The 12,804-nt window shown below is 39.5% G+C and overlaps 1 protein-coding gene across 2 annotated transcripts in view; it reads left to right on the top strand.

The window, feature by feature from the left end:
• The first annotated feature begins 461 nt into the window (after nt 1–461).
• CNTRL (centriolin) overlaps nt 462–12,804 on the top strand; it is a 109,514-nt gene continuing 97,171 nt past the window's right edge. The window contains exons 1-4 of one of the 2 annotated variants that reach the window (XM_043989266.1): nt 462–579; nt 6,852–7,099; nt 10,282–10,409; nt 11,630–11,760. In XM_043989266.1, the coding sequence (XP_043845201.1) occupies nt 6,883–7,099; nt 10,282–10,409; nt 11,630–11,760 (476 nt within the window). In that variant the 5' untranslated portion in view covers nt 462–579; nt 6,852–6,882. Of the gene's footprint in view, nt 580–6,851; nt 7,100–10,281; nt 10,410–11,629; nt 11,761–12,804 lie in introns of those variants that run through there. The other variant, XM_043989265.1, reaches the window with a different exon arrangement.

The raw sequence follows: 12,804 nt of genomic DNA on the forward strand, positions 1-12,804 counted from the left end.
TTCCCTTACTGGCCCTGTTTTCTCCACTGAAAAATGAAGGCGCTCAAGCCTCCCGTCCTGCGCCCTCTGGGGTGCCGCCTCCCCGGCTCCGGCCCGTGAGGCCTAGGGAGAATAAGGAGCTGGCGAGAGCAGCGAACGCCGGCGTTGAAACACACCAGTGGGGCGCTCCTTCCTGCCGTGTGGCGTTACGGCCCCTAGTCTGAGGTTTGGTTTTGGCAACCGCAGAACCAGGAGAATCCGGAGACATGTCGCGAACCCAAGCGCGAACTCTCCCGCCGGTCGTCGCAATCTTGCTCCCGCTCCGCCTCATCGCGGTGGCGCCAAAGCTGCCGGAAGCCCCCGTCCCGCCCCGTCTCAGTCCAATAGGCTCGCACCAGAGCGCCGGTTGATGGGGGCGTGGCTCCGTCTGACCCCGCCCCCACCCCCTCGACCCGTTCTTCATCGTCCTGCCTGCCCCTCGGCAACCAACACAACAAAACAAAATGGCGTCTCCGGCTCCCGATGCCTGAGGGCTCGGGAGACGAAATCTCCGGCAGTGATTCCACTCCGTTTGTCCTGCCCTGACCAGGCTCTGTAGTGGTGAGCGCCCTAACCCCGCTCGCTCTGCGCTTGCGATGGGGAGCCGGGGAGCAAGGGACGGGACTAGGAAGGTGGGGGGAGGTTCAGGTGGCGACATCTGGGCCAATCAGCGCTTGCGCTGGGCCGGGTATCCAGGTGAGGGAGGTTTGGCTCCCGGACTAGCGTGGGATGGAGGGGACGGGATACGTGGGAAACTAGAGGGGATGAAGATATAGAGGAGTCAGTGTTGACGTTTGGGAATGACAAAAAGAATATTAAGGGAGCAAGGTATTGGGATACAGAAGGATGGGATGAAGAGGGAAGAACGTCAGGTTACGGGGATGAAAACAGATGGGAGACGTCTGGCAAACACAATTACATAGGGAGATAATATAGAAAAATTGAAATAACAGAATAGTTGCAGGGAGAGAGTTGAGCCGAGCTTTGGCTACTCTGATGGAATGGAAGGTTGGAAAGATTAAGGGATGGGATGGGAAGTTTGGCATAGTGGAAAGTGTGCTGGACTACGAACTGATTTCTAGTTCTAGCCTGGCATGGACTATGTGTATGTCATATGTGTATGACCTTGGAAAAGTCCTTTAAAGTCTCTGGGCCTTGGTTTCCTCACCAGTACCTTGAATAATACCAACAGTTTTGCCTACCACCCTGGGCTCTTGAGAGGATCTCACGAGATGAAAGGGATTTACAGAAATGCCCTTTATATGTAAATTACTATTATTGGTTGGGTGGGTGGTATAGTCCAGATAAAGTGATATGGGAAATTGGGCGGTTCAGCTGAGTGCAGTCTGAGTACCTGGATGTGGGCCCTTGTCAGCCAAGTCACTTAACCTTAATGAGGGCCTTAATTTTTTCATTCTGTAAAATGAAGTGATTGTACTACGTGACTCCTAAAATTCCTTTGAGCTTTAAATCTGTAATCCTATATTGGAATCTTGAATTTGGGCTATTGAGAGAAGAGAAGATTTGGCTGTCCGATAGAAATGAAAAGGTGGAGAATTCAAGGTATTGGGATAGCCACAGATAAGAGACGAGTACTGACCTATACACGTGGCCCTGGTTAAGGCTGGAGAGTTTTGCTGGGGTGGGACTTGAAGAGTGAGAAGGCCCCTGAGTATTGGGAGGAGTTTAGGATTAGATTTAGTGCTTTGGGCATCTAATGAAAAAGGAAAGGGTGATTCAAAAGGGAAAACAATTCTGTCTGAGTGATTGGTCATCTGGCTCGGTCATATAATGTCATTCCCTCCGATTGTTGCCCATTACTTTCTAAAAAAATTTTTTTTTTCTCTTGGACCATATTCTGACGGGCCTTTAAAGAATGTATTAGCTTGCGTTATTTTAACCTCTTTTCTTACATAGTTATTCTTCAACAGCCATTTCCAGCCATCCCAGTTTAGGCTGTGTCTTTAAATTTCTGCTCTTCCAAGATTTCCCTAAATATCATTTATTCATGAAATCACCAATAAAATCCTTTAGCCCAATTTCTGGGCTTTGCATTCTGAAGCTTGTAAGGGGGGGGGGGGGAGAAGACCTGAAAATTATAAAATAGAGAATGAGGCTGGATATTGCCAGTCTAGGAATTTAGTAGCTCCTAATGGTTTGGGGAATCTTTTTTTTTTTTTAAGCAACCAGGGTTAAGTGACTTGCCCAAGTTCACATGGCTAGTATCCAAGGCTGGACTTGAACTAAGGGCCTCCTGACTTACAGGCAGGTGATCTATTTACTGGGCCACCTAGCTGCCCAGGTTTAGGGAATCTTTAAAGATATTTGGACATGAAGATCTTAAGGAATGTGGTGGTGATGTAGAGGGAGGATCAGTATAGGGGGACAACATGGTATAGTGGAAATAATGTCTGAATTGTTACCAAACTTGAGATCTTGTCTGAGCTCTACTACTGATCTTGAGCAAGTCTCTGTGGGTTTTAGTTTCCCTATCTATAAAGGGAGACTACATGATCTTTATAGTATATTTCAGCTTTGCCCTATCTTCTAAGGTCCCTTTCAGTTCCAACCATTTTAGCCACCAGTTCTACCTTATAGTGATAATATTTCAAGTTCCAAGATCTCTTAGAGCTCTGTTTAATGATTCTCTGTTCTAATATTCTGTTTTCCACACCCCTTTCTAGTTCTGAGAGTGTGATTCTGTGAGATACAAACAGAATTGTATTGTAATAAAAAGCAAAATAGGTTTTTGTTTGCAATTTTTAAAACTGAGGAAAGTTAAAATCTCCATACATAATATGGAACCCAGCTTTATTCTCCTGGTTCTGTAGCACAGCCCCTCTTTTCATTATGGATATGTTCTTTGGATTGCTGTGGCTCTTTGGTTTTTTGCCACTTTGCTTTGGTTATGACTATACTTGACTAAAGGGACAGATAAGATCTATGTATGTACCTTCTAAAGATTAGCCATGGTTTTAGAAGTTAAACTTAGCTGAGCAAGCCTCTGATAGTCATAAATGAGATCCCCTTTATTTGCATTGCAAAATTAACTTTTTCTGTAGTGAGGTTGGTGCATACTGTGAAATGGGTTATCATTATACCAACTCTGTTGGGAAAAAAAAAGACGTTTGCTATGGTGTCAAGCAACAGATAATTTGGAGAGGAAGGCTTTTTTGAGTGGTTCTGGTGGGTTGTTTGAACAAGAGGAAATGAAAGCAAAAAGTATAAAGGCGTAAAAGTCAACAGGATTTACTTTTAGGGGGCCAGTGTTAGAATAGCAGGTGTCAGGCATGGCTCACACTGTCACTAGCCACTTTCTTCTACTCAACTTCTACCAGCTCCGCAATTAAAAGAAAAGAAATCAAAACTCAGTCCTTTAAAGTCATTAAGCACAATATGTCAAAGCACATCCTACTCTTTAACTTCCATGTAGATAGACCCAGGTTTGTTTGGAAGTTGTGCTCTAGTTTCACTTGTTGTTCTTTTTTTTTTTTTTAATTAATTAATTAATTTCACTGTTGGTCTTTAAGTGGCAGCTAGATGATACCTTTTCAGAGATGGAGATGGGATTCATGTTATTGATACCTCTAAGATAACTTTCACCTCAAAGTCAGTGACTTAGGATTTTTTTTGGGGGGGGGAGGAGCAGGCAATGGGGTTTAAGTGACTTGCCCAGGGTCACACAGCTAGTAAGTGTCAAGTATCTGAGGCCAGATTTGAACTCAGGTACTCCTGAATCCAGGGCCAGTGCTTTATCCACTGTGCCACCTAGCTGAAAGTGTCTGTGTTTACCTAAAATGAATGGATTAAAAATGCTTTTGGCTTGCACAGCTGCTGATAGTTTTTAATAGTGGCAGTAGGTTTTACACATGCTTACAAATATTGAGCAAGCATAGTGTAAGTTGACACTGTAGCCTTGCCCAAGATTAGTGCAGCTAATGTTATATGTGGCTGAATATTATGTAATACATCCTCAAAATTTTGTAGTTGGTTTAGGCAAAATTGCTCAACTTCATTTACTAATGTTTATAAGAATTATTGGGTATCATAAAAATCTGCTCAGAATAATCTTATAAATTATAGTAGTTGTTATTTATCCTTCATTCTCAAAAGAGGACCATGACATCGGGGTGATGTTATGACTTGTAGTGAATTGGATTTAAGTGAGACAAGGCTCTGCAAAATCACCAGCCTCACTCTCCTCTGGAGTCATCTGGGTCCACTTGGACCCAAGACAATTGGAGATGGCCCTGTATATGGGGGGGGGGGAGGCAATTGGGGTTAAGTGACTTGCCCAGGATCACACAGCTAGTAAGTGTCAAGTGTCTGAGGCTGGATTTAAACTCAGTTCAGGTCCTCCTGATTCCAGGGCCGGTGCTCTATCCACTGTGCCACCTAATTGCCCCAGGCCCTGTATGTTTAAGGCAATTGGGGTTAAGTGACTTGCCCAGGGGCACACAGCTAGTCTGAGGTGACATTTGAACTCAGGTCCTCCCAGTTTCAGGACTAGTACTCTATTCACTGTACCACCTAGCTTCCCCAAAAAGACTTTGGTTGAGGTTACAGTATTGAAGAGATATGTGTTATCTGAAATGAGTCCTTTTACCACTTTTGCTGAGTAAAGTAGTTGAGGCAAGTCAAACCTAGAGAATACTATTTTCTTTAGACCTGTTTAAGTGATTTAGAGAAAGTGTAAATGATTTTTTCAAAGAGGCCAAACCTGGGAACAAGTGGTATTGTTGTTAGGTTGCTTCAGTCATGTGTGACTAGAACCAAAACATAGGTTAGAGCTATCAGATATTATCACTGGCACTGATCTCTGAGAGATTGTGAATAATATATTAGTGCTATAGGACCACCACCACTCCCACCACCACCCCCACCAAAAAAAAAAAAAAAGACCAGTGAATACTACTTTGATTCCCGGAAAAATGTCAAAACCTATTATTAAAGGGGTGCTAATAAACATCTTGCAATAAAAGCTGTTATCACAAAGAGCCAGTGTGGCTTTACTGGACTCGCAACATTTTCTCTTTTTGATGGAGTAAACCCCATTTTGCCTCCACAAAGTTCTGAGCACACATTCTACCATTTCAAATATACAAAAAGCTGTGTCGGGCGGCTAGGTGGCGCAGTGGATAAAGCACCGGCCTTGGATTCAGGAGGACCTGAGTTCAAATCCAGCCTCAGACACTTGACACTTACTAGCTGTGTGACCTTGGGCAAGTCACTTTATCCTCTTGCCTTACAAACAAAAAACAAAACAAAAATATATATATATAAAAAAAAGCTGTGTCTAATTCTAATGACTAGCTAGGTATAGTGAAGTGTTATCAGATCAGGTTCATGCCCGGGAGGGGTCCCTGGGAAGACAACCACAGAGGTGAAGGGCTTTCAGTTCTTGTCATAAATCGATCAGTGAAAGGAATTGGGAATGTTGAACTTGAAAAAGAGAAGATGTTGGTGGGAGTGGGTGAGGGGGTCATGATAGCTCTATTCAAGTATTTTAAGAGTCCCATCATTTGGAAGAAGAATTTGTTGATCTGCGTGGCCCTAGAAAGCAAAATTAGGAACAATCGTTAAAGATTTCAGAAAGGCAGATTTAGACTTGACATCAAGAAAACCTTCCTAACCTTTGAGCTGTTCAAAAGTAGTATGAGCTGCCTGGGAAGGTAGTGGATTCCCTTGTAGTAGAAATCTTAAATGAAAGATTAGATGACCATTTGTCAGTTATGGGTTGGGCAAAATGACCCCTGGGGTCCCTTACATGTTTTGTGATTCTATCTTCTCATGCTATGTGACCTAGGCAAGTTATTTTTAACTTGCTGGACCTTGGTTTCTTCATCTTTTAATGGAGGTTGGAATAGGTGATGTCCAAGGTACTTTCTAACCCTAAAGTTGTATGATTCTGTAATTTTATCAGCCACCTAGGAGCTGTGTGACTCAGGCCAGGTTGTTTAACTTCTCTGACACACATTTCCATACTTTGTAAAACGATATTGAACTAGGTAATCTCTAGGATCTCTTCCAGGTTCAACAGTCATGTTCTTTGGTCCCTTCTAGCTTTAACATTTCATAGTTCTAAATATCTTACCTTTGTATAATAGCTACATTTCTGCAAAATATTGATATGAGCTTTTATATAGGGGTACAGGCATAGTAGATTTTATATCCCCCTGAAGTTTTTAAATCTTAAGCATGCCAGAAAGTATAGTTTATAAAAGGTAGCATATTCTAGAATGTAGGCATGGCCATTCCTCATATATTTTGGAAAGTTCAAACTTGATTTTTCAAAAGTAAATCTAGTAAGTACAGACAATTTTTGCTTTGCCTAAGTGAACCATTCCTGCAGACTTTAAAACATTCTTTACATAATGCAGAAATGTGAGGAAAGGAGGTGGAGGCCCAGGACAGAACAGAAAAGTAAGAACAAGAGGAGGAACATGTGGGGACCAGTGACAGACAGGTGGTACCCAAGTGGGGACACAGACAAGTGGGCAGAGTGGGGCAAAGAACTCCTCTCTTACCACCCAGAGGTCTCAGGTCAACCCCCCCCCCGTCCAGCAGGTGTGATGTTGCCTCTGAGTGTCCATTCTTCTGCTTTTACTTGGAGAGTGTTGGGGGGGGGGGGGGCTTGTCACTTAGCTGAGGGGCAGGAGCAGAGAGAGTGCACAGTAAAGTTAGCTTAAGTGTTTTTTTGGAATGTAGAATTCTTTAAAGTTAAATATATGAAATGTGAATTTATGTAAAACGAGAACTGTCTGTAAATGGATGTTTGTATTTTTTTGGTGCTCACATTTATACTGCATTAAGTACCCTGAAATTTCTTTCAGCTTTGGATGGACAATTGACCATATTCTTGCAATGAAGAAAGGTTCCCATCAAGGATCACCACCAGGAACAAAAATGACACCATCTCGCTCACCTAGTCCAGCATCTCAGTTGTCCAGTATGAGATCTAGGTCACTTTCACCTTATAGCAGACTTGAGACTCCTGCTTTTCATACTAGAGGGCAGTGGCTTGAGCAAAACAACATCATGGGAGGAAGTGATTTGTCTCTTGACTACCAAGATGATAAAGGTACTCTTTATTAACATGCAGTCAGACTGATATTTTAAATGATGATGACATTAAACTATTTTTGTGTATCTTCTTTCCTTCCTGCAAATTTTATAGCACTATGTACCTGTCGTGCATTAACATGTATCTCTCACAGGACTCTGTTCATAGTAAGTCCTTAAGAAATGTTTGTCAGATTATATATGTAGGGGTCTAATCTGTCTACACATAAACTAGTGTTGTGGTAGAAATACCACTGAATTGGGAGACCCATCTACATGTACTATATTTATATAAGCTGTTCCCAATGCCTGGAATGCACCTTTTACTCATTTATACTAAGAATCCTTATCTTCCAGCTTACATTTATCTCTCTTACTCCATGTAGTTTCTGTTACTCTCTTACTCCATGGATCATTTCCCAGTATCCCTTGGTTAATGTTGTTCTATCTTCCTCAATTTTCTCTGTACTATACTTATCCCTTCAAGAGAATGTTAGCTTACCAGCCCTGGAGTCAGGAGTACCTGAGTTCAAATCCAGCCTCAGACACTTAACACTTACTGGCTGTGTGACCCTAGGCAAGGCACTTAACCCCAATTGCCTCACTTAAAAAAAAAAAAGAGAGAGAATGTTAGCTTCTTAAGGGGAGGGAAGATTGTTGTTCTCTAAATTCCCACCACTTAATATGACCCTTAGGTACATATTAGATATGTAATAAATGGTGGTGATGGTTGAAAAGACCTGGGTTCTGGTCCTGGCCTGACCACTGACTCTTTGTGACTTAATCTCTACCTCTTAGAATCCCTTTTTTCTTCATGGAGGTTGAGAGTACATTCTGGGCATGGAGGATATCTAGTATAGAGACCCAAATATTGTAGATAGAGTGTTATGGATGAGAAACAGAGAAGGCCAATTTAGTCAGATCACAGAGTGAAAGAAAGGGAGTGATGTCCAGTGAAGCTGAAAAGTTAAGTTGGAACCAGGTTGGGAAGGGCTTTTCAGGCTAACCAGAGAAGTATGTAAATCTAGAGGCAATAAATAGGAAGCCACTGCAGTTGAGTAGGGGAGTGACATGGTCAGACCAAAGAAATTATTTTGACAGGAAAGTGTAAGATTAATTGGGGTGACAAGAAACGTGAGACAGGGAGTGCAAATAAAAGATTATTGTTATAATCTGGGCAAGAGTTGATGACAATCTGAACTAAGGTAGTAGCTGTGTGAAAAGAGAGAAGGGTTTAGATGCAAGAGATGTAGAGATGGTAAGGGTTAACTTTGACAACTAATTGGATATGTGGAATGAGAGAGAATGAGAATTTAGGGTTGTGAATGTGAAAGGATTGTGTTATCTTCAACACAAATAAGGAAGTTTAGAAGAGGGGAGCGGTTCTAGTAAAATATAATAAGTTCAGTTTTGGATGTTTTGAGTTTGAGATGTCTCTAGGACATCCAGAAACAAATGGATGAATGTCCAGTAGGCAACAGATGATGTCCACCGAGGTTCAAAGGAGAAACTAGGATTAGATATACAGTACAGATCTGTGAGACTAGATCTCTAAGCTCATTTCCTGCTTTAATATTCTATATCCTTGGGTCTCTTTTACCTTTAGCCTCCTCTAAGTTTAATCTTACTCTTTGACTGTTAGCAATTTAGTTGTGACATTTGACAGGAAGTGGTATCTGGGCAGGGTGAAGCTACTTTTCAGATAGTGACAATGAGGGAGTTGCTACCATGGTATAGCTTTTATTTCTTATGGCAAGAGTTGCCTGGTCATCTCTTTACTCCAAGCCTTCCGTTACTGTGAAACAGAGTACATTTGCCCTTTTCAAAACACATACTGATCTGTGTTCAGAGTAGCCTTTTGTTGTACTTAAGCTGGGCCTTCTAAAAAATGTGCCATATATAGATTGTACCACTACCTGGTACAATATGTTTAAGAAAATTTATCATTTAAATGATCATTAAAATTTTCTTAAACATACTGATCGTAGCCTAAAAAACTAAGGAAATTCCTTAATAAAATTTTTTTTAGCACCAGCGAACCATTGATACTTACAGTACATTAAAAATTTTCTAATGTTATTAGAATTTAAGAACTGATATCCATCCTTCCCCACCTAGGAAAAAAACAACTTTTTACTTTACATAAAACAAAAATGGCATGCTTGCATTTGGTATAATGTGGAACTATAAATTATTGGAGTCACAGAATGGAATTGACCCATTGTTAAATTTCTGCTCCACTGGACAAGTCAAGAAGTAATGTGCCCTATTGTGCTTGTCATCGTGAAATATAACAAGGTTTTAACAGTGTTGCAGCACTATGCTAAAATGACATAAGATGGTGAGTGATGATGAAAGTAGACCTTTTTTTCATGAAGTGTAAAATGTGCCATGTAAAATGGAATGAGAAAATAGATCTTTTTTCATGAGATGTAAAATATTTCATAGATGTAAAGTAAATATTCCCCATCAACCAGAGTAGGAATTTAGGTTTCTCTATTGAAAAGGAGGGAAATACATATCTTCTCTGTATGTACTGATTGATGCAGCCAACATTTAGTAGACATCTTATTGTGTTTAAGGCACTGTTACTGGACGCTGGAAGAGGTAAGATTTTTGCTCTTGAGACAGAGAGAGAGAGAGTGTGTATTTTCTATATTTACCCATTTAAAAAATATGAAGTTCTTTTCAAAGACCACCATTTGCTATATCAAATAAGATAATTATATGTATAGGGTTTTTGTATACCATAAGCACCATAAAAATGTAAGCTATCCACTATTCTCATAGCTTTTGGAAACATTTAGCATATATCAATTTCCTCCTTCTCCAATTTCCCATTTTCCCCCTTACTCTGACTAGAATATGTAACTGAAGTATTTTTATTGTTCTTTTGTTTAATAGGGTGTATTTGGACAAAATTCAGACATTGTAGCTGAAAAAATGTTAGGGAAAGAAATGATAGTTTACTCTTAGTGTTTTTCCCTCAGTACATCCAGGTGTACCATTAAAATGTTTCTAAAACCGTTTCTGTGATTTAGGATACAAACTCATTTACATGTCTCTGATATTTTTCATTTAGCAGTATATCGCCACTATTCTAATTATCTAATTTTAATTGCATTACTTGAGAATATTATGTCTTCTGATGTTCTGTCATCTTTTCCTCTGCTGCCAATGATTTGTTTACTTTCATTTCAGATGATCCTACTCCTGGAGTAAGGTATATTACAGAGGCCCTTATTAAAAAGCTCAGTAAACAAGAAAATTTGACCTTAGTAAAATCTTTAAATCTTTCTCTTTCAAAGTATGGTGGCAAGAAATTTAAGGTATGTTACCAGCAATTGCTACTTTTACATATCTTGTCATTGTGTTTAAACAGTTCTGTGTTATTGTTTTTGGAGGGGAAGAGGTAAAAACTTAACTTCTCAAACAGATTGCATCACATTTGAGGAAATATAGTAGTAGCTTACAGTTTTATAACACCTTACAGTTTACAAAGTACTTTCCTAACAAAACTTCTTTGAGGTAAGCAGTTCAAGTATTAGTATCCCTATTTTTTATGAGATTTAGAAAAGTAATATGACTTGCCCAAGATCACATAGTAAGTAGGGGAGCCAGGACTCAAACCGAGGGGTTCTGACTCCTAGTCCATTGCTCTCTTACCTCTGCCTAGCTGGGACTTCATAGTTCTACAGAAATTCAGAAAGCCCTTCATTGTTGCTTATGGGAGTTCTGTGGGAGAAGTCAGTATATGACTCCTAATGTGAGAGCTCTTTGGTTACTTCTGCACATCTGGTCAATTGGGATTTTACTTTTCATTAACTGATTGTTCTAAACATTACTAGCATTCTCTAGACTAGTAAAATTGGAATAAATGACAGAGGGAAGTTTTAAAAATTATACAGTGATACACTGCAAAGTAATTCAGAGTGGTCCTATGAAATTATAAAACTTGAAATGTGAATTAATTGAATATTTTTTGACTGCCTCCTGCATGCAAAGCATTGTGGAGAAGTATAAATATTGTTGTGTCTTGGGATTGCTTATAAAGTTAATAGATCTTAGGGGCAGCTAGGTGGCACAGTGGATAGAGCACCGGCCCTGGAGTCGGGAGGACCTGAGTTCAAATCCAGCCTCAGACACTTGACACTAGCTGTGTGACCTTGGGCAAGTCACTTAACCCCAATTGTCTCACCAAAAAAAAGTTAATAGATCTTTAGGTTGGAAAACATCTTAGTGGTCATCTAATCTAAACTCATTTTTCACATAAAGTCAAACTCTAGAGAGGTTTGTTAAGTTGACTCTACAAGGTCAAGTATCCAATTAATGATGAGGGCTAGTACTAGAAACCAGGGGTCCAGTGCTTTTCCCAGTATATCACTTATTTTTCCCCTGATTAAAGACTGCAGACCATAATATTTTTAGTAATTTTTCATTGCATTTTTTGAATGTATATCTCATTTATTGTCAAAAATGATTTGATAGGCTTTGCATTGTATCAGAACATTTGTTTACATAATGTAATAATTCACTCGTTCTCATCTAGTACATAGAAAACCTGGAAAAATGTAATAAACTTGAAGTACTGAATCTCAGCTACAATCTAATTGGGAAGATTGAGAAATTAGATAAACAATTAAAATTACGTGAACTGAATTTATCATATAACAAAATCAGGTAAGCAGAACTTTAAAAAATCATTTCAACCAATAATTATTAGCACCTATTAATACAAGTCAGTTTGTTTCAGTAGAATGGTATGGTATCTGTATGAGAGGTACTCAAGTTTCTGAAAGGTCCATTGATATTAGGAAAAGGAGAAATGTGTACCCTGGTCAATAATGGAATCTGTCCCTAAATAGATCATAGAATTTCAGAGTTGGAAGAGAACATAATTACAGGTCACCCTGACATGTGATCATCTAACTTGATGGGAGTACTTGATGTCTCATAAGGCAGTCCATTTTATTGCTATGCAGCTCTAATTCTTTCTTTTTGTTTATTTATTTATTTAGAATTTTTCCCACCTTACATGTAAAAACAAATTGTAACATCGATTTTTAAAACTTTGTGTTCCAAATTCTCTTCCTTCCTCCCTATACCCCATTAAGAACTCAAGCAATTCCCTATAAGTTATACATGTGCAGTCATGCAAAACATAGCAGACAAAAAAAACTTTAGAAAAAGGAACTAACAACAACAACAAAATATACTTCCCTCTGTATTCAGATACCTTCAGTTCTTTCTCTGTAGATGGATTGCATTTTTTCATAAGTCCTTCAGAGTTGTCTTGGATCATTGTACTGCTGAAAATAACTAAGTCATTCCACAGCAGATCATCTTACAATGTTGTTTTGTATACAGTACATTTCACTTTGCATCAGCTCATGTAAGTTTTTCCAGGTTTTGCTGATAGTATCCTGCGCATCTTTTTTTTTTTCTATAGTAAACTACATCGATAGAGTATTTTAAAGGGAGATTCCCTTACAAAACACCCATGAGGCTGATTATTGCAACAACAATAATAGCTAACATTTATATGGTACCTTATACCTGACAAAGAATTTTCTTCACAATGGCAGCTCTAATTCTTAAGGAACTTTTCTTTATTGTTGACGGAAACAACTCTCGGATTTCTAGCTATTAGGATCATAGATTTAGAGATGGAAGGGACTTTAGAAGCCACCTAGGCTATTTCCTTCTCCCCCCATTTTACAAGAT

Source organism: Dromiciops gliroides, chromosome 2 (assembly GCF_019393635.1).
Source record: "Dromiciops gliroides isolate mDroGli1 chromosome 2, mDroGli1.pri, whole genome shotgun sequence".
NCBI lineage: Eukaryota > Metazoa > Chordata > Mammalia > Microbiotheria > Microbiotheriidae > Dromiciops > Dromiciops gliroides.